The 23456-nt window shown below is 37.7% G+C and overlaps 1 protein-coding gene across 1 annotated transcript; it reads left to right on the top strand.

Moving 5' to 3' along the window:
* The first annotated feature begins 1182 nt into the window (after positions 1-1182).
* On the top strand, positions 1183-2250 carry LOC149555586 (uncharacterized). Its single transcript, XM_089829700.1, has 2 exons — positions 1183-1698; positions 1801-2250. The coding sequence occupies exons 1-2, from the start codon at positions 1495-1497 to the stop codon at positions 2197-2199; spliced, it is 603 nt and encodes a 200-aa protein (XP_089685826.1). The 5' UTR covers positions 1183-1494; the 3' UTR covers positions 2200-2250.
* The last annotated feature ends 21206 nt before the right edge of the window (positions 2251-23456 follow it).

Here is a 23456-nt window from a genome sequence, read left to right as displayed (position 1 = left end):
ATATTAAAACTTCATAATAATATCTAATTCATCCTTCACTAGTAAATTGTTAGCTTTCACCAAGTATTAGAGTAATAAACTTTTAACTATATACTTCATGTACTCAGTTACATCAACAAGAAGTATTAAAAAAAAAAGAATAAAATAACATGTAACACAATAATCCACACATTTTAACACAATAATTTTTAACATGAAAACCCTATTAAGAGAAAAATCACCTATGACTAATCACATCAAATTTGTAGTATCAGATCTTCACTTCCTTTCCTTTACTGATTATTTTCTCCTTGTTATATATTCATTCATTTCTATCCCTTATCAACAATGCATATGTATATTTTAGCTCTTCCTTAGCTCGTGTTCAGATGTTCTCTTATACCACGATCTTCCTTCCTTCCATACCTACATATTTCATGTTTAGATCTTCTCTCCCTTGAAAAAAATGCCAAAAAAAAAACTAAAAACTTTAATATAATGGTAGTTGTACCTTGTACCTTACATGTGCTAATGCATTTTTGTTTTAATAAATCTTTGCTTCCTTTCTTTCATCTTCTTCACATATTTAGGACTACATAAAGAGTGAACTCCTTCTTCAACTCCAAATAGATATTCCCAGGGTATATTGGTTGTAGTGTTTATTTATTAATTTTTGGCTCTAGTTTTAATAGTCCCAACGATCTTTTTGTGTACTATTTTCTCTATTTGGTGTGTATGGTTAGCTCTGTGCCATTAATCTCCAACTGTGAAACCCTAGTCTGCCATAGAAAGCCTGCACTGCATCCCTAGTTCCGCCAATAAAAAACACTGCAGCTTTGCAATAAACCTGATGAACAGCTTCACAGTTTCTGAAGCCAAATGACAATGCAGATAATAACTAATTTATGTGCTTTTTCATGACTATGTTTGACTCATATAATTGTGATCTCTCTAGCACTATGATGTCGTTTAATATGTCTTGCTAAAGCTTGTAAATTTTGTTCCTTTTGCCATGTCATGTAATATCTCTTGCCTTGTAGCTTATATGTTTTGAAATTGCTGTTAGGCCTTGTAGCTTGTATAATTTGATTGCTGGAGAGCTTCTACAGCTAAGCAAGAAGGCTGTTGCACGAGTTATAGCCATGCGCTCGGGTATGAAAATTGTATATTTTTCAATCTAATGTGTATTTTAAGTAGACTTTTAGCTTATATGTTTTGAAATTGCTTTTAGTGGCTTAATGTTGTAAGGTCTCTTGAAATAAGACATTCAGGCGGTTGGTCAAAGTTTTACAAATAATCTTATTCACAAATTTGCCTAGAGCAATTGACTGAATGTTATAAAAGGTGATTGGGTTAAATGTCTTAGGAATAAAGTCAAATAAAGTATTTTTAAAAGATTAAAGTGTTTAGCTAGGTCTAAGAAGATTTGTGTACTTTTGATAGTTTTGCTTAGTTTGTGAAAGTTGTAGACTGAAGTTTTCATAGCCCGATTTTTGCTTCCTGCAAAGAACGATCATGTTAGATAATATGAGTGAAGAACAAAATAGGGAGATAATCGCTAGATTGTGGTCTAACTTGAAAAGAAAAGGTGATGGAAAATGTTATTGTCCTTGCAAAATTTGTAAGGGCTTAAACCGTAGAAGACTGCTAATCAAAACAGTTAAAAGACATTGTAGGGAGAATGGTCACATTGAAGGGGGGCATGACTATCATCCACTGGTAAGTTGTTCATTATATCATTTTAACAATTTATATACATATGAAATCACTTGATGATGAGTTGATTATCATGGTTTATTTATGTTAATCAATTTTATATAGGTTGATCTCCCCAGGGAAGTACATGATATGAACCACAACAATTTGAAGAATATGATTTTTGAAGTGGAGGAACATGGAGGTGCGAATATCCAAAGTGAAGATAATGATCCCATGGAAGATGACGATCATGCGCCAAAAAACACAATTGAAGATGATGGTATAAATACATTGATCCATGACACATTTAGTCCAAGCGTATCTGATCATGATGATGATGATAGCCTCGATGTACCTCTACTTAAGAAGGCATATGAGCCCCTATACAAAGACTCCCAAACAACTCTTCTCTCTGTTGTATTGTTGTTGTTGAACTTGAAGGTTATGAATGGTTTATCCAACATAACAATGTCACGTATGTTAAGGTATCTCATATATGTCTTTATAGTTAACGAAGAGTGAATAATGTACCACTAATATTGTTTATATTAACAACTTATATTTTTTGCTGTAGATTGATAGGCGAGTTTTTGTTACTACCATCAAATATTCTACCTCGCTCATATCAAGAATTATGTGCTGTTATGAAAAATATTGGAATGGAGTATGAAGCAATACATGCTTGTTCCAATGATCATATTATATATTATAAATAACATGAATTTGAAACACAATGCCCTATATGTCATACAAGTAGATATCGAACAGATTGACTAACAAGAAAGGTGCCTCAAAAGGTTCTTCGTTACATCCCTGTTATTCCACAGATGCGACAATTATTTAGGTGTAGTAGCTTGGCTCAATTTATGGATTATCATGCACGCAATAGAAGTCGAGATGACATTATTCGAATCCCTGCGGATGGTTCGGCATTTATGCACATAGAGGAAAAGTGGCAACACTTCAAAGAAGAACCTCGTAATCTCAGGCTTTCATTGGTAGTGAACGATGTCAATCCATTTGGAGAGATGAGATCTATTTACTCGGTGTGGCCTATTTTTGTTATCAACATTAACATTCCCCCGTGGATGTCAATAAAGAGGGAGCACATTATGTTGGCAATGATTGTTCTAGGTATCTTATCATTTTATAGTTATTAATTTACATGTAATTACAAATCTTGTAGTAAAACGGTCACAATAATTATGTAATGTTACTGTTCATTCAAGTAGGTAAATATCAAGTAAAAGATATGAATGTATATATTGAGACTCTTATCGACGAGTTGGTGGAGTTATGGAACGGTGTCACTATGTATAACGTGTCTAGACCAATAGGACAAAGACAATTTCAATTCCATGCAATACTTGCATGGACAATACATGATGCCCCAGGGCTAACACATTTTTGTGTTATGTTATAGTGAATTCAAGTTGCGCACGATAATTCTAATTATAAAAATCAACATATTTAATAATCCAATTATATCATTATCTTGTAGGTCTTCAAACAAAGAGAAAATTTGCATGTCCAGTTTGTGGTCCAAAGATGAAATCTCGTCATTCAAAAAGTTTAGGAAAGAAGGTGTTTGATGAGTGTAGACACTTCCTCCACAGGAATCATAAGTATCGAAGTACGGAAAAACATCTTTTCAATGGGAAAGAAGAGACTACATCAAAGCCACGAAGAATGACACCTCGCCTATGGAAGTTGGAATATAATAGAATTAATCGTCGAGGTAATGCTGTTCCACCTAATGGTTTATGTTTGTAATTTATATATTTCTATTGTGATTTTTGTTTACTAATTGTGTAATTGATGATCGTGAAGGTCGTCAAGGCAGTACTGACAACCTTCCAAAGGGACTAAAAAGCTATCCCAGACAATTTAGTAGGTTGCCCTACTACGAGCACTTACAAATTGTGCATTTGTTTGATACTATGCATATTGGAAAGAATATAATAGAGACATTGTGGAAAATATTGGATGGAAGGTGTGACAAAGAAAAAATTGTCAAAATTTGTAATGACATTCATGAATCCAATCATGCATTGAAGAATTTCATTCACTCAAATAGCAACAGAGATAAGATTAATATAAGTGCCCTTCCTTGGTTATTAACGGAGCAGCAAAGTGATGCCATAAAAAAAGTCATACGAAAAATTCGATTTCCCACAGGATTTGCTACGAACATAAACAATCTCATATCAAAAAAAAGTGAATTTGGGCCAGGGCTCAAAACGCATGATTGGCATACTTTCATCAAGGTAAGTTATGTTCTTTTGTATTTACAATATATTCATAAACTACGTGTACTATTCGTTATGTTATGTTAGAAAACAATGAAATGATTGGTTTATAATTACTATAGTACGTGCTTCCTCTATCTCTTCGAGAGCCCTTCAACAGTAACATCAAACAAGTGATATACGATCTTGGAAAATACATGAGGTAAGCAGTAATATTTGTTCAATTTGTTGTATATATTTATTATATTCGTGATTTGTTTTTCTTGCTATGTAATCTATTGTATATTATTTTGTAAAGTCTCGTATCTATATATTTTTTGTGACTTGAATCTCTTAATGTAGGTGGTTGTCATCTAAAGAAATCCATAAAGAAGATATAAACTATTGGAAGAGAAGAATTCCTCATTTACTGTGTCAAATGCAAAAGTGTCTACCTCCAACTTTTTTCAATGCACATGAACACTACCTCATACACCTAGTTGAGGAGATTGAATTGTGTGGACCTGTACACACTAGGTCAATGTGGATGGTTGAGAGGCACTTGAAATCTTTGAAGGCTTTGGTTTGACAAAGAGCACATCTTGAGGGTTCTATGGTAGAGGGGTTTATGGTATACCAAACTATGGTGTACATTACTGAATATCTTCCTAAGTTTGCATCAAATATCCATGTAGATCGCATTTGGGATCTCGAGCCTTTTAAAAAATTAGAAGGGGAGTACTTAATGGGGAAAGGTACATTGAGAAAAGTGAGAGGTAATAAATTATAAGATGTTATTGTAATAAATTATTTCATAATCTTCAAAGTAAATCGGTTGTAAGTTGTCTATTTTTTTTTTGTACAGGTGCTCGAGAGTGGGATGCACTACATTTGTATATTGCAAACAATCTTGATTGAATGACGGTATGGATTGAACGATGTCAACATTCTGGTCGGACATTAATATGGGTAAGTGCACAAAGTTTTGGTGCCAAAAGGGGGGTATAAGTGGACACCTTTTTCCTGAAATCTGCAAATTTTGAATTTCAACAAGAATTTTAAAATAGTTATGCTCAAAATTTTCTGATATGACAAAAAAAAAGTCGTAGTCCTTTGAATCTAGTTTCTAAACTACTAATTTTTTTCCAAAATGGTTTAGTTTTAGGTCCTCAAAAAAGGGGGCCACAAAAAGTGGTACTGTTTATTCCAAAAAAACATAGCACAGTACAAAGTGTGGTCCCCCTAAAATTTTAACTTTTTTTTTTGAAAATTTTTAATTGCTCTGGTCAAAAGTTACTTAACACTATGTAGTGTATCCCAGATTTTTCGAGTAACTTTATAATGTCTATTTTTTTTAACGAATTTTTTGACTAGACACATCCCAAAAACGTGAAATATCTGTGTGCTCCCCCTAGAAATAATTGAAAACTAATCTAAAATCAAAACTTTTTTTTTCAAAGTGTGTAGAATAGAGTCTAGTTTCTAAAAAACTAAGTTGTTACAAAATTCAATGAACGAGCTAAAATCTATAGCCCAATTAGTACGTGGTGGTTTTTGACAAAAAATGAACATACATTCAAAAGAAATTATAGATGAAAGGCTTGAAATAGTTCAAATTAAAAATAAATTATATGGTTAGATAGCTAACACAGAGACCTATACTGCTATGTAACCTAATCTTATTGATACCCAACCACGAGAAATCTTGAAGGGGAGCACAGAAGAAAAAACAATCATTTTTTGTATGTTTGCTGAAAAACACGTCTCAGGCCTGTTCATCAAATCCAAACCTTTGGGTTGGATCTCCAAGGAAAAACCAAGCCTTAGGCTTGGGTTTGATTAAGGTTTAAATAGCGTGTGTGCCCTACAGGGTGCAAGCACTATAGTGTGCACACACTATTAAGATGTAAGTTGCAAAAGAGAACTAGGTGGGGGGGGATAGGGGAATGGCTATGTGTGTGCATGAAAGAGATAGAGAGAAAGTAGGGGATAGGAGAGGGGAGAGAGTACAAGATGGGAGAGAGAAAGTGAGAAAGAGTAGGGGTGGCAAAGAGAGTATAGGATGAGAGAGAGAGAGAGAGAGTAGGGGTGGCAAAGAGAGGAAGTGTGAGAGAGAGTACGGGTGGAAAAGAGAGAGTGCGGGATGGGGGAAAGAGATTTAAAGTAGGGGATGGGAGGGAGAGGAAGTGTGAGAGAGAGTATAGGTTGGGAGAGAGATTAAGAGTAGGGGATGGAGGAGAGAGAGAGTAGGTGATGGAAGATAGAGTGGGAGAGGAAGAACTTGAGAGAGAGGAGGATGGGAGTGCATGTGTGTGAAAGAGAGAGAGCATGGAATGGGAGAGGGGGAAGACAAAGTAGCTCAAGAGAGAGTAGGGGATGGAAGAGAGAGTAGGCGATGAGAGAGGGAGTGGGAGAGGGGGAGACAGGGGGAATAGAAATGTGAGAGAGAGAGAGAGAGAGAGAGAGAGAGAGAGAGAGAGAGAGGAGGAGATAGGAGAGAGTGTGAAAATTTAAGAGAGACTAGAGGGTAGTAGAGAGAGAGAGAGAGAGAGTGGAGAAGGAGAGAGTAAGAGAGAGTGAGAGAGAGAGTAGGCAGTGGGAGAGGGAGTGGGAGAGGGAGAGCAAGTGAGAGAAAAAGTAGGGGATGTAAGAGGAGAGAGGGGGATGGGTGTGTGTGTGTGTCAAAGAGAGAGAGTCAAGAATGAGAGAGGGGAGAGAGAGATAGAGAGAGTAGGCAATGGTAGAGGGATGGGAGAGAGAGAGAGAGAGCGAGAGAGAGAGAGAGAGAGAGAGTAGGCGGTGGGAGAGGGAGTGGGAGGGAGAGAGAGGTGGAATGGAAGCATTTAAGAGAGATAGAGTAGGGGATGGGAGAGAGTAGGCAGTGGGACAAGGACTGCGAGAGAGAGAGAGAGAGGGGGGGGGGGGGAATGGGAATGTGTATTTATTTATAAGAGAGATAGAGTAAAGGATGGGAGAGAGTGTAAGAGTTTGAGAGAAAGTAGTAGGGGATGGGAGAGAGAGAGAGAGTAAGGGATGGGAGAGAGAGAGAGAGAGAGAGAGAGAGAGAGAGAGAGAGAGAGAGAGAGAGAGAGAGAACTTGAGAGAGATAGACAGTAGGCAGTAGGAGAGGGAGTGGGAGAGGGAGAGGGAGAGGGAGAAATAGGGGGGATGGGAGTGTGTGTGACAGATGTAGAGAGTAGGGGATGGGAGAGAGTGTGAAAGTGTGAAAGTAGGGGGTTGCAGAGAGAGAGTACGATGATGGGGGAGAGAAAGTAGGCGATGGGAGAGGAAAAGAGAGAGGGGGGATGGGAGTGTGTGTGTGTAAGAGAGATAGAGCAAGGGATGGGAGAGAGTGTGAGAGTAGGGGGTGGATGAGAGAGAGAGTATGACGATGGGGGAGAGAAAGTAGGCGGTGGGAGAGGGAAAGAGAGAGGGGGGATGGGGGTGTATGTGTAAGAGAGATAGAGTAGGGGATGGGAGAGAGTGAGAATGTGAGAGAGTAGGGGATGGGAGAGAAGAGAGAGAGTAGGGGATGGGGGAGAGTGTGAGAGTGTGAGAGAGTAGGGGATGGGAGACGAGAGAGAGAGAGCAAGGGATGTGGGAGAGAAAGTAGGCGGTGGGAGAGAGAGTGGGAGAGGCAGAGAGAGCTTGTACAAGATGGGAGAGAGAGAGAGAGTAGAGAGGGAGAGAGAGAACTTGAGAGAGAGAGATAGTAGGTAGTAGTAGTGTGAGTGTGAGAGAGAGTAGGGGGTGGTAGAGAGAGTACGATGATGGGGGAGAGAAAGTAGGCAGTGGGAGAGGGAGAGAGAGGGGGAATGGGAATGTGTGTAAGAGTGACAAATTAGGGGATGGAAGAGGAGAGAGAGAGTAGGGGATGGGGGAGAGAAATTAGGTGGTAGGAGAGGGAGAGAGATAGGGGGGATAAGAGTGTGTGTGAGAGATCTAAAGAGCCGGGGATGGGAGAGGAGAGGGGGTGAGAGAGGTAGAGAGAGTAGGTGGTGGGAGAGGGAGAGTGAGAGAGAGTAAAGGATGGGAGAGAGTAGGAAGAGAGAGGGAGGGGATGGGAGAGAGAGTAGGGAGGATGGGGAGTGATGTGTTTTGAGAAAGTAGGGGGTGGCAGAGAGAGAGAGTACGATGACAGGGGAGAGAAAGTAGGCGGTGGGAGAGGAAAAGAGAGAGGGGGGATGGGAGTGTGTGTGTAAGAGAGATAGAGCAAGGGATGGGATAGAGTGTGAGAGTGTGAGAGTAGGGGGTGGCAGAGAGAGAGAGTATGACGATGGGGGAGAGAAAGTAGGTGATGGGAGAGGGAAAGAGAGAGGGGGGGATGGGAGTGTGTGTGTAAGAGAGATAGAGTAGGGGATGGGAGAGAGTGAGAGTGAGAGAGAGTAGGGGATGGGAGAGAAGAGAGAGAGCAGGGGATGGGGGAGAGTGTGAGAGTGTGAGAGAGTAGGGGATGGGAGACGCGAGAGAGAGAGCAGGGGATGGGGGAGAGAAAGTAGGCGATGGGAGAGAGAGTGGGAGAGGCAGAGAGAGCTTGTACAAGATGGGGGAGAGAGAGTAGAGAGGGAGAGAGAACTTGAAAGAGAGAGATAGTAGGTAGTAGTAGTGTGAGGGTGAGAGAGAGTAGGGGGTGGTAGAGAGAGTACGATGATGGGGGAGAGAAAGTAGGCGACGGGAGAGGGAGAGAGAGGGGGAATGGGAACGTGTGTAAGAGAGACAAAGTAGGGGATGGGAGAGAAGAGAGAGAGTAGGGGATGGGGGAGAGAAATTAGGTGGTAGGAGAGGGAGAGGGAGAGAGATAGGGGGGATAAGAGTGTGTGTGAGAGATCTAAAGAGTCGGGGATAGGAGAGGAGAGGGGGTGAGAGAGGTAGAGAGAGTAGGTGGTGGGAGAGGGAGGGTGAGAGAGAGTAAAGTATGGGAGAGAGTAGGAAGAGAGAGAGGGAGGGGATGGGAGAGAGAGTAGGGAGGATAGAGAGTAGGGAGGATGGGGAGTGATGTGTTTTGAGATAGTGCGTACGCACTATAGTGCATACGCGCTTTGTAGTGCGTACGCACTATAGTACGTACGCACTATCTCAAATCATCAAAAAATGGTCAAAAACCAACCTTGGGGCCCATTTCATCCATTTTTAACTTTTGGTCTGTTATACTCTCTGTTATTTCGATAGAAAACACGGGTTTCAACATCTAGCAAACACTATTTCAACACTTTTGGAAGCTAGCAAACACCAAATTCAATCATTGGATACGTGATTTGAAGAATTTTTGAATATTCTTTTAATAGAAAAGGTTAGTGCAATCCATTTTAAATATTGTTTGTTGATATATAGATACAAATTTGATTATAATTTTATATGTTATGTAATATATAGTGAACTCATTAAAAATTGTATATTTGAATGAAATGTTATTTCGAAATGGTTAGAAATTTGACAAGTCGTTTGATATATATTGTGTATTCATTCAAATAATTATAATTTTTATATGTAATTGAATAATTTGTAATTTACACATTTTAAGTAATTCGGATGTTTGAATAATTTGACATGTAGAAATCATCATCATGCCAAGGAAGAAACCATAGATTCAAACAAATGCAGATAGGGAGAGAGATTTGACAATTAAAAGAGATAAAATGAAATTACTACGTGAACAAAGAAAATTGCAAAGCAATGATGAAGAATTAACTTTCGAAGAGGATCAAGAACCACCAGTATAAAGAAACAAGGAGAAAGAATTAGAAAGACAAAGAGAACGCATGAGATTGTTACGCTCAAGAAGACAATTGAATTGTGAAGCTACACCATCCTCCAATGTTGGAGTCATATCGTCCGCTACACCATCTTCGAATGTTGGAGTCATATCATCCACTACATCATCTTCCAATGTTGAAGTCATATCATCCTCTCGTGTTGAAGAGACATTGATTTATAGATCCGACCATATACACACTCCATCATGTCATGTTGAAAGCACAACATCAACACATCAAGTAGGTGATATTCCATCTTTTACATCTTATTGCCAAGGCACATCATCTTCAGTTCAAGGTACGCAATACACTCAACCTTATATTGATGTTCAAAATGTTGAGAGAATTGAAGAGATTAGAACACCTTCTAGAATTCGTTTTAGAAAACCAAAATATTTGATTGATATTGATACTAACATTTTGAAATTAATGCTTGACAAGATTAGCAAGCGTACTTGTCAAAGAAAAGTTAATCATATGTGGAGATTATTTTTTGAAGAATTAAATATTACAGGTCAATGCCAATTATTTGTTGAAATGATGAAGAATTTGAAATTTAGGCCTATCATGAAGATTCTTGGGCTAAGAACGATGGATGATTCAAATGAAAGAAATATTGTAAAGAATCTAATGAGTGCTTATGACAAAGTGGGTTCTAAATCACGCACCAAAGTAATATCACAAGATGAGTACTCACATCGACAATAGTAAGTAGCCAAATGAAGAAAGCTCGATTCATGAGAAAGACATGCAAAACATTAAAAATTGGTAGAGGTACCTTAAGGAGAGCCATGCTAAGGCATGAGAGATTAGAAGATCCAACAAAAAATGAGTTTTGGACATTTAGCGGTACACGACCGTGAAAGGATAAAAAATTAGTGGAGCCTTGAAATCATTGATCAAAGATTTTTGGAAAAATAACACACGTGTTGCTCCTAATCAAAGAGATGTAAGAAGGAGGATTGGTAGCTGAAATCGTGAGCCACATGCGAAACATTTTTTGGACTCAACTTAGACACAATTTTTTGCAAAATTTATTGGTATGTATCCTCAAATTCGTATAAGTCAAAGATTTTTTGAGATGGGTAAACCTTTTTATGTGAAAATAAATCACACATGCACAACTTGTTGTTGTAGGATACATATTGAATTTTCTAACCATTTTGATGTTTTTAGGCACATATGCGTAGTTTTGCATTCTCAGTTTGTTTTGCAGGATTGTGACATAAAAGAGCCACCAAGATCTTCAAGGGAATTCATATCCAACATTTTATGTGAAATAGGGGATGGCCAAAAATTTTAGAAGACATCATGCTTGGATGGTACGTGCTTATTTTGTGGTTCTTTGCAACTTTTATCAACTTGTCAACATATAGATAGTACACATGCAATTGGAAATGAAATAGTAGATTACAGAAAATTCAAGACAGTGACATATGCTCTAAAAAATGGGAAACATGGTAAAAGATGTGATCTAGTTATTGAAAAGATTCCAGTGTATGAGTTCATGAAAATTTTTCGTGAAAAGATTATGTACGAGTATGCAAGGCATACCCATAGAGCTCGATGGTTGGATTTGCAATTCAAGTTGTGCAAGGATACATTTCCATTGGATACCATTGTTTCGGTTGTAGATTTTGCAGAGAACTACACACTACAACCACAAAATGAGGTGCAAGCAAAGTATTATACATCTCAACAAGTTTCTATATTTGTTCACGTAACATTCATGCATTCACCTACAAGTACAAAGGATGACAGGAAGATTTTGAGGGAGTACCATTTTTACATCAGCGATGATCGATCACATTCTATGGAGTTTGTACATGGTTGTTTTCAACTATTTTATGGAGATTTGGCTAACAGGGGCATATCATATCGTCAACACATTATTTGGTCAGACAATTGTGCATCTCAATTCAAGAATGCACAGATGTTCTATTGGTTGAGCAGGATGCACAGGCTGTGTAGAATTTAATATATGTGGAATTTCACAGAGGCTGGTCATGGTAAGGGAGAGCACAATGGTGCAGGCGCATGCATTAAAAGAGCCTTGGCTCGTGAAGAACTAAAGTACAAAGATGGAGCAATGTTGATAGATGCAAAATCCATCATCCAATGGTGTAACGCTACAATGGGTCTAGGTAAGTAAGGTGAGTTTACAGTTCACAGATCTTTTTGGTTGATAGATAATACTAACATTGCACCATATCAAGATTGTTGCACACTAACAGGATCTAGTGAGTTACACTCTTTTAGAACCTCTGAAGCAGGTTCATGGAGTATCCACACACGAAAAATGGCATGCTATTGTCCATCATGTGCAGAGAAAAATTGGGATGACTGTGAGTCAACTGAATGGGTGGACAAATGGGATATACGGGTTTTGGACCCAATTGACACCTATCGTCCCCCACAAGCACTGGAAATGGTAGAGATGGATTCATCTATTGACTTTGACCGCTTGTCAGATTTAGTGCAGTTTGGTAATATATATATATATATATCTTTGTAATTTCAATATGTAACTTTATAACTTTTACCCAAGTATTTTTTGAATTAATGACCGCATTTTGTACATTTGTCACTGCAGGCCATGTTTTTGCTGTTATTGCACTTGAAGACAATGAAGAAGGGACATATTATTATTTGTGTTGTTGTGTTGAAGCCAAACAAAAATTAGATCACTCAGTTATAGATGGTGAAGGTTTAGAGTACCATGTCGGTGCGGTGGTTGTAACAAGCACATGGCTTAGACGATATCCTATGAAGAATCCTAACTTGTGGTTATTCAAGGATTGGCAAACAGAGAGGAAGATTCTTCATTATTCAAACCTTGTTGTCACATCAAATGTCCACTTGATAAAATATGGTGGAAAACCACATAATAAGATTCTTTGGAAAGTTCGCGAGTCAGACCATGAGGCAATATTTGAGACATTAAAATGTCGAGCAGATCTAGTTGGCTCATTAGATTGAATTGGGAGAGAGAGAAAAAGTGATCAATTGGATCCAAGTACAATGTTACAACCTCTTCCCCAAGACTATCACATGACTAAGGTGGACCGTATTGTTATGATGTGTAAGTGATGAGATTTAGTTTTGATTTGTTTAGAATATAGATACATTATTTGAATTTATATTAGATTCTTTAATAGGACCCATTTTTTTAATCTTATCTTATATTTGTTATTGTGCTAATTCTTCATTTGTAGGTCACCAGAGAAGAGGGCTAATAAAGTTGACGCACAAGTGATAAAGGGTGAGATTCCAAAATCATCTGCGAAATGGTATTATCAATTCACATCCTCAATATTTATTAGTGTTCTTTGTTCAAGTACCATTGTATGATAATCATCTTATGCCTGGAATTGCAGAGGTTAAATTATGTCAATACTAAGGTTTGTAGCATCAATACTAAGGTTTTTAGCATCAATTGGTCACGCTAAGTATAGTAGTTGTATCATGAATCCTTCTGAACCAATATGACTAAGATTCTCGGAAGAAGACTAAACCATATCATCTGTCTACTCCCTCTTTATATAAGATTTTGTCAAAAAATGAGAATGAAACATTGATTATTACTCCCCCCTCAATGTAAAATTCTCATTGATTGCATTTTGTAAAATTTTAAGTCACTATCAACCTCTATATCATTGTATTCTTCTTATCATCAAATTACACAACAATGAGAATATGAACTATGACTTCTTCACATGAACCTGACAATTATAGATGCTACACCTTAATAAATGTTTGGGCTTGGTCTTTACCATTCGAGCTTATAATACAATACATTGGCTTCATTTTTATTTGGAAGTATTTATTATGTTTGTTCCAAAAGTCATTCTTCATTTGCCAATATGAAAATGCAACTATCATGAAAGGCATAGTCTTATAATTTGTAATTTGTATAATGGTATAAAAGCTTGGTTGTGGGTTTGAATCCATTGCCCCCATGACCCTCCTTCTCATGCATTTATTCTATTTATTCTTCTACCTCCTCCTCCGCTTGGCCATTTTGCAACACCATCTGGATGGAACTCTAGCCTTCCTCAAAACCATTATACATGACCTCTCCTTCTTCAAGATATTCTATAAAAAGTTCCTCAACCCTTGAACCTTTCAAAACCCCAATCTCAATGGAAGGCTTCTAGACCAAAGGAACTAGTAGATCCGGTTCTTTAAGAGAAAGAGACAACAAATCCAATTTTCTAGTGACTAGATGGAAAATTGGGGAAATCATTTCAATTAGTTGTAAATTGAAAGGAATTATAAGTAAACTATATCAATATAATAAGTAACTTAGTAATTATATCAATATAATTTAATTACTAAGGAAATGAATTTATTACTCTAACATATAGTACATTATTTTGTAGAGAAAGGTGTTGAATTTGATGCTTAACAGATTTACATACATGTGTAATAAATAATAAGTGTTGTAGCTTTGGGACCAACACTATAAAATGAAGGATGTCATACTACATTCACAGAGGTACCAAAATATTTTATTTGATATGGAGACAAAAGAAAATGTGTATTCTTCATAACTGCATTTGAGTCTCATGTATTATCATTTTCAGCTATTGAAATTAGAGATACCTTTACATCTTCATCACTGTATTGATCAACGAGTCCTTATTGCACTCACTAGTTCTAAGCCAATGACTAAGGTATGAAAGAGTTTACATTAAAATTTCATTAGTACTAAAATTCAATATAAAATTCATAGGCACAATCGAGTGGTAACTTTGATAGTTTTTGTAGGGTCTTATTATTCATGACCATCAGTGTATCCTTGAGGTGTATATACAGAGGAATTATCAGCTAGCTGTAAGAAAATATTAAGTTTTATGTGTAAATATATTTTATTTTTTTATATAAAATAGTTATTTATTCATATATAATTTTGATTGTAACATGTCGAGTTATAGAAGATTCTAGACTAATGGACTAGTGAGCATGTTAAGAAGACCTCGTTATATACACTGGTCATCTCCCACTTGTTGGCAATTAAAGACAATTAGGGATTTATTTTGTTCCCCTAGTTGGAAAGAGTATATATCTAATGATGTACATTTTACACCTATATGGCATTATTGGGCATATGTTTTGTATAATTTTTTCTATGTATGTCATTTTTTACATATATTTCATGTATGACATTATTAGACATATGCTTATGATGTTTCAAATTATTGATAAATGAATTATATGATATTCAAGAATAGATTTCCACAATCAGATAAAGTATGAAGATGCGCATTCTGGATTCGATTGTGTGCCATTTTTTTTGCATCAACGTTTCGAATCACACTCTGTGATTCATCATCAGGATATGAATAGCTAGAGGAGAAAAAATGATGAGTTGCAGACCACAGTAGAATATAAGAGGGAGAGCCTAGGTGGGAGGAGGAGATGGACACGGAGAACAAAGAGACAAGGTCATAACAATTTTTAATGTAAAATTTTGCTATATTAAATGTATAAGTAATGTGTTTAAAATAAATAATCTAAAGAGGAAATGAAAAAAGGAGAAAAAATAATAAAAGGGAAGGCAATATCAAAAAGACTTAAATAAAAAATAAAAAATTATAAAAAAAATAAAAAATAAAAATAAAATAAATAAATAAATAAATAAATTTAAAATAAAAATAAAAAATTGTTATTATTATTATATATATATCAAGAGGAACAGAAAAGACAAAGGCCAAAAAACAAGAAAAAGAAAAAAAAAAAGAAAAAAAGAAAAAAGAAAAAAAAGGGAGGAATAACAAAAGAACGAAAGAATAAAAGAGGGAAGTGGAATAGAAGATAAGTGCAAGTGTGTGGGAGGGGAACGAAGAAATGGCAGTAAATGAGACGTAGGTTGTAGATAAGAAAATAAAACAAAGAGGGAAAGAAGGAGGGGGAGGGTTTGCCACTAAACCCAAACAAAAGCGAAAAAGGAAACAAGCGAAAGAGCAAAAACCCCAAAGCCAAAGAGGAAAATGGAAAACACAAAAAGGAAGAGGCACCACGGTCGGGAGAAGGGGGGGAAGCCTATTGAAGTTTAGCAAGAAGAGGATGCCAAGAAGCACTGATGCGCCAACCGTCATCACGATTAAGGTTGGAAGGGTGATTGTGTATTTCTATTGCCTCCCTGAGCTTTCTTTTGAAAAAATCATCTTCTCTAGAGAGCACCTGAGTGTTCTCAAGACAAATATGATGTTTAGTTGTGAGGGAGTGCTCCGCGAGGGCAGATTTAAGGGTTCGCTCATGGTTAATGTCAGCGCCGTGCTCTTTGATTCTAGTAATAAATGAGTGACCAGTTTCCCCTATGTAGGGGGCACCGCAAGAGCAAGTGATCTTATAGACCCCCGAGTCTAGAAAGATGTCTCTCCGGTCCTTGAGAGGGGGGTAATGATTTCTCGAAATTTGACCAAGCTTGAAAGAGCAACGAATGCCTCTTTTTAGAAGAATCTTAGAGATTTTGTGGGAAATGCCCCTGATGAAAGGAAGGGACACACTAGGGACAAAAGGACTGAGGGGAGGTTTAGATAAGGAGAGAAAGCGAGACTTGGCTAGGTTGAAAGACCTTATGGAATCAACTTTGACTTTTTGTTATCACATTGGTTTGATGCTTGTATTCAATCAATCAACATATTTTCCTTTTAATTCTTCCACATTTGGCATATCCATCTAACAATGAACTTATGATACTCCCATCAAGGAGTGCATGATTGCATGGTTTTATGGTGGATGTCTCTCTCTTTTTTAAATTCCAATTTTATTCATCTACATGAGTAAGGGAGATCAATTCCATTTCTTTCAATTGTATTTAAAGGTCATTAAAGTTTTTTCAAACAATGTGATTAAATAAATATTATTCAACATTTACCTCTATCATCAAGGTTGATTCATTCCTCCTCTTATTTTACCAAATAATTTGGATGAATCACCCATGGCTCCTTACATTTCTTGAAGAAAATTTTCAAAGACTTTGCAACATGTCTTCTCTTCTTCCATATAGTTCATGTTCATTGAAGACATTTGGTCAAACAATATATATGCTTTGTATATTCTCACAACACCAATAGTCACGGTACAATGCTTACAAGATCCATAGTTGAAGAGAAGCTATGTGAAGCTTCTAGAACCATGGACCTATACTTAATTTAGTATTATTGCATCCATGTTACTTATGAAAGTGGAACTTTCACATAGATAAGTAGGGAAACCAAAATTGAAAGCCAAACTTAACATAGAAAAGTAAAGCAAGCCTCAACTATATTCTCATTAAACACTATGAATTCAAATATCTTTGGCGGAGCATATCTCGGAGCTCGTGCAAGATATGGATGAGGTTCCAGTTCCTACAGGACCGTATTGCAGAGACCTACAATAACCTCTCGCTTTTTGGAGATCGCATTCCGTTTTCATTCTACAATGCCATCTCAGGTGATGTTGAAACTTGCAGTGTTGGCTAGTACAAAGTTGCCAACTGCCTAATCTCTCTCATCTTTTGTCGTGGGATCAAACTGTCTGCTCCATTAGCTCTGGGTGGCCGGGTAAACCCTATCCCCAACCTTGTCTTGTCCCCTTCAGTGCTCGAACGTTCTCAGGCACGCTAAACCAGAATGTCCCTAAGGGTCACTAAATCCCACAGGGCTGCAATCTTTGACGGGGCATATCTCGGAGCTCGTGCGAGATATAGATGAGATTCCAATTCTTATAGGACTGTGTTACAGAGACCTACAATAACCTCTCTCACTTTTTGGAGATCGCATTCCGTTTTCATTCTACAACGCCATCTCAGGTGATGTTGAAACTTGCAGTGTTGGCCAGTACAAAGTTGCCAACTGCCAAATCTCTCTCATCTTTCATCGTGGGATCAAACTATCTACTCCATTAGCTCCGGGTGGCCGGGTAAACTCTATCCCCAACCTTGTCTTGTCCCCTTCAGTGCTCGAACGTTCTCAGGCACACTGAACCAGAATGTCCCTAGGTTCACTAAATGCCACAGGGATGAAATCTTTGGCGGGGCATATCTCGGAGCTTGTACAAGATATGGATGAGATTCCAGTTCCTACACGATCGTGTTACAGAGACCTACAATAACCTCTCTCACTTTTTGGAGATCGCATTCTGTTTTCATTCTACAACGCCATCTCGGGTGATGTTGAAACTTGCAGTGTTGGCCAGTACAAAGTTGCCAACTGCCAAATCTCTCTCATCTTTCGTCGTGGGATCAAACTGTCTGCTCCATTAGCTCCGGGTGGCCTGGTAAACCCTATCCCCAACCTCGTCTTGTCCCCTTCAGTGCTCGAACGTTCTCGGGCACACTGAACCAGAATGTCCCTAAGGGTCACTAAATGCCACAGGGCTGCAATCTTTGATGGGGCATATCTCGGAGCTCGTGCAAGATGTGGATGAGATTCCAATTCCTACAGGACCGTGTTGTAGAGACCTACAATAACCTCTCTCGCTTTTTGAAGATCACATTTCGTTTTCATTCTACAATGCCATCTCGGGTGATGTTGAAACTTGCAGTGTTGGCTAGTACAAAGTTGCCAACTGCCAAATCTCTCTCATCTTTCGTCGTGGGATCAAACTGTCTACTCCATTAGCTCCAGGTGGCCGGGTAAACCCTATCCCCAACCTCGTCTTGTCCCCTTCAGTGCTTGAACGTTCTCAGGCACGCTAAACCGGAATGTCCCTAAGGGTCACTAAATCCCACAGGCCTGCAATCTTTGACGGGGCATATCTCGGAGCTCGTGCGAGATATGGATGAGATTCCAGTTCCTACAGGACCGTGTTGCAGAGACCTACAATAACCTCTCTCGCTTTTTGGAGATCGCATTCCGTTTTCATTCTACAACGCCATCTCGAGTGATGTTGAAACTTGCAGTGTTGGCTAGTACAAAGTTGCCAACTGCCAAATCTCTCTCATCTTTCATCGTGGGATCAAACTGTCTGCTCCATTAGCTCCGGGTGGCTAGGTAAACCCTATCCCCAACCTCGTCTTGTCCCCTTCAGTGCTCAAACGTTCTCAGGTACATTGAACCGGAATGTCCCTAAGGGTCACTAAATGCCATAGGGTTGCAATCTTTGACGGGGCATATCTCGGAGCTCGTGCGAGATATGGATGAGATTCCAATTCCTACAGGACCGTGTTACAGAGACCTACAATAACCTCTCTCGCTTTTTGAAGATCGCATTTCATTTTCATTCTACAATGCCATCTCGGGTGATGTTGAAACTTGCAGTGTTGGCCAGTACAAAGTTGCCAACTGCCAAATCTATCTCATCTTTCGTCATGGGATCAGACTGTCTGCTCCATTAGCTCCAGGTGGCCGGGTAAACCCTATCCCCAACCTCATCTTGTCCCCTTCAGTGCTCAAACGTTCTCAGGCACGCTGAACCGGAATATCCCTAAGGGTCACTAAATCCCACAGGGCTGCAATCTTTGACGGGGCATATCTCGGAGCTCGTGCGAGATACAGATGAGATTCCAGTTCCTATAGGACCGTGTTGTAGAGACCTACAATAACCTCTCTCACTTTTTGGAGATCGCATTTCGTTTTCATTCTACAACGCCATCTCGGGTGATGTTGAAACTTGTAGTGTTGGCCAGTACAAAGTTGCCAACTGCCAAATCTCTCTCATCTTTCGTCGTGGGATCAAACTGTCTGCTCCATTAGCTCTGGGTGGCCAAGTAAACCCTATCCCCAACCTCATCTTGTCCCCTTCAGTGCTCGAACATTCTCAGGCATGCTGACCTGGAATGTCCCTAAGGGTCACTAAATCCCACAGGGCTGCAATCTTTGACGGGGCATATCTTGGAGCTCATGTGAGATATGGATGACATTCCAGTTCCTACAGGACCGTGTTGCAGAGACCTTCAATAACCTCTCTCGCTTTTTGAAGATCGCATTCCGTTTTCATTCTACAATGCCATCTCGGGTGATGTTGAAACTTGCAGTGTTGGCTAGTACAAAGTTGCCAACTGCCAAATCTCTATCATCTTTCGTCGTGGGATCAAACTGTCTGCTCCATTAGCTCCAAGTGGCCGGGTAAACCCTATCCCCAACCTCGTCTTGTCCCCTTTAGTGCTCGAACATTCTCAGGCACGTTGAACCAGAATGTCCCTAAGGGTCACTAAATCCCATAGGGCTACAATCTTTGACAGGGCATATCTCGGAGCTCGTGCGAGATATGGATGAGATTCCAGTTCCTATAAGACCGTGTTGCAGAGACTAGAGATCAGCCAAGGATAAGGATAGCATAGTAAGAAAATGATTATTTATCTGGTGGATATAAGTCTTTTATATAACAAACCATTTATATGCATAGTAAAAGAACTGAATATAGATTTGAGGCATATTGATCACCTGCAGTCTGATCATCTTCACAAGTATGCAAATTTTGTTTCACTATTTCATGCGGGTTTATTGAACTTTCTTTATGAGGTCATTTACAGATGGGATGTTCAAAGGTTGAGTTCCTATGGGCCGTCAATACTTTGACTATACTTTAAGTCAACGATTATTAATATGGGAAAAAATAGAACTCGTTGTATTTTGAGGTACTGAGAAGATGGCCTTGCCCTTCCCCAGGAGTTTCAGAAATGGGAGACATTAGGTAAGAGAGTGAAAATGTTACTATTGCTTCAACGCACATGACACAATTGGAAATGCAAATTTTGATGGTAATCATTTTCTGATAAGGGAGAGACTAGGGATGATCATTGTTACTATCTCTTTAGTAGTGTATTTTTGTTTTCTCTTGAATTTGGTGGTGGGGGATTAGTGGTAATTCTCCTTGGATATTCCTTCTTATGATGTTAGTGACAAGTGTTTCTCTTTGAAAACACTTGTACAATCTTTTTTAAATTATTAGATAAAAACAAAGAATTGTAAGTATTAAACATGATTAGCCTTTAGTTCCTAGAAGATCTTTATTTCCCTATCAATGCATTTAGAAAGTTAAGTTTTAAGAAGATCATAAATACGAAAAATTAGAGAAGCGATTTAAACATTTATATTGATTGGAAACATGTGAGTCTTGAGTTTCCTCTGCCTTTTAAAGAACGTTCCTTAGCTAGCATACCTAATTCCACATTCCATAAGAGTGTCATTGTGTTAAAGATTTAAGAAACCAACTGCTCTAAGATAAAGCTTCTCGGTCAATAATAATCTAGCCTATTGAGGTACATAATACTTCTCAATTAAACTTGTGTTAATTCAGTATTAATTTTGTAATTAACTACAATTTCAGTATCTGTGTATAGGGGGTGATTGAGAAAACTATTTGAGGTCCAATTTGAAAATATATTTGTAAGGATCTTGACCAAGGTTCACAACTTCGATGATTAATACATTCATTCAGGCTAGAACCTCACTACAAAAAATATATATATAAAAAAGGTAGTGAATAACATCATGTCTAGACCCAAATCAACCAATGAAAGTCAAATCAGCATAATGTGGAACAACAATATATGCATTGAGTGGGTTGTCATAGAAAAGCTTCAGAATAAAATTCATGTCTAGAATTAAAAGACCTTAAAGAAATTTTATGCTTGTAACACAAATGGCCATTCAAAATTGAATATGATTACAATATGTGAAATAGCATTATGAGAACTTGTAATGCTCTTGTGAACATCGTGTTAATTCTTGTAAGAATCCCTAAGATGCTTGTTATACTCAAAATTTTGTTGAAATTGAATTAATTTTTATCTTGTCGGTTAATTGGCTTAGGGTGATATATGCTTCTTGGATGGAATAATGAGTTCGTGATTAACTCTGTATTAAGATTCATAGCATCTTCTAGTTATTTGCAAAAGAAATTTATAAATTAAGCTAATGTCATATGGCTTGCTTGAGAAAGATGTCCGTGTTCTTATTGATGGGTACTAATGATTGTCCACATTTAGTTCTTCAATATCCTATTTGACAAGCTTTCCATAGACATTTCTTTGCCATACTAAGTATTTTTGAAAACATATTTGAGTAGAAGCACTATAGTAGATACTACATGATGTTTTAACAAATAAAGTAATGGGTTAAAGACTATTATTTCCAAGGTATTATGTCATAGTATTTTAATTGTAATGATCTTAGACTAATGATATGCTTGAAGGTAACTTTGACATGCAGCAAGAAAGACAACCTACAACCAAGGCTATTGTGTGCCTACAACCAAAGCCATACATGCTCACAGCCAAAGCCACTAGTGCACATAGCCAAAGCCATGGATGCTTATAGCCAAAGTTACAAGTGTTCGCAACCAAAGCCATGAGTACATGAAGTCGATGATCACAATTGTTTACAACTATTCACCAGAAACAACTTCTTTGCAATTTTTGAGAAATACTAATAAAGCAAAAAATAACATCTACTAGTTCGTAGACATAATGGCAACTCTCTACCAATTGAATTTAATTTCATACATGCACATATCTAATTTAATGCCATACACGAACATATCTAATTTAATGTCATACATGAACAAACATATAATATAAAATGATAAAAAATAATGTAATATACATTAACAAACACATAATATATTATGATAACCAATAATGTCGTATATGAACAAACATATCATATATTAACCAATAATGTCATACATCAAATATAGAATGCCATATGTACATCAAATGTATGTCAAATATGTCTCTCTGATGCCTATATATATACATGGGGAAGGAAACAAGTCTCTCTCTCTCTCTCTCTCTCTCTCTCTCTCTCTATATATATATATATATATATATATATATATGTATGTATGTATCGAATATATCAACTACATCTTTTCCTTCTCACAAGGGGAAGGAAACAAGTCTCTCGACATCCTCTGCCATCGTGTGGAGGGAGACAGTGGAGATGACGGGGCCCTCTTGACACGCTCACTTGACCTCTTGTTGAGGCTCTTCTCCAAGTCCAACTGATACAAAGAAAGTAGATATGAATCAATATTTATTATACATTGAAATCAAATATATGTACACACAGAATCAATTATTTTCTTACCACCAACAAATAGTCACTCTGTAAGTCCACCTCAAATGCTCGTGGACGATCAGGCGTGACAAGACCCTACAACAATTCAATAAATATAATCACTTATAAATAAAATTAGAAATTTTGAGATTAACTATTATAAACAACAACTAAAATGAATAAAATTCTTTCATACCTCCGTCAATGGCTGTGAGCTAGCCACAGCTGCGGCCACTCCACTATCAACAGACTGTCGCAGATGAGGAGATGTGTCCGACATCATGAGTTGCATGTCATACAATACACGTTATATCTAACATGAAACATGGAATAAATATAATCAAATGAATTAAATTAACATGAAACAACTGTACCTGTGTGAAGCTCGTATGATGTCTCTGCTCTGTGTCTGTGGTAAAGGTTGAGGGTCCTGTGGAGAACTGATGCACATGCATAATTTTTTTTGTCAATCCTTAATATGATTACATAATAAATATATGTATTAATTAAAATGATTAAATTGATACATACCTTAGGACTCGTCGAAGGGACAAAAAATGGGCTTGGAGGATCGCTGCTAGGCCCAACAACAGTTTGACCCTAAATTTTGAACAATGTCAATAAATGCTAATTAATTAATCATTCACTATACATATGAAATGTGATAAAATTAGTAATTTACCTGTGTGTCAATGCCAAATGTCTCGTTCAGGAACTCATCGGTGACAAGCCCATCATTCACAACATCTTCGGCATGAGTGCCAAATGTGCATAGGGATCCGCATGAAGTGCACATGTGACCA

The sequence above is a fragment of the Cupressus sempervirens genome, chromosome 5, assembly GCF_028749045.1.
Source record: "Cupressus sempervirens isolate cs-2001-9-10 chromosome 5, ASM2874904v1, whole genome shotgun sequence".
Lineage (NCBI taxonomy): Eukaryota > Viridiplantae > Streptophyta > Pinopsida > Cupressales > Cupressaceae > Cupressus > Cupressus sempervirens.
This window is presented reverse-complemented; position numbering and strand designations above follow the sequence as displayed.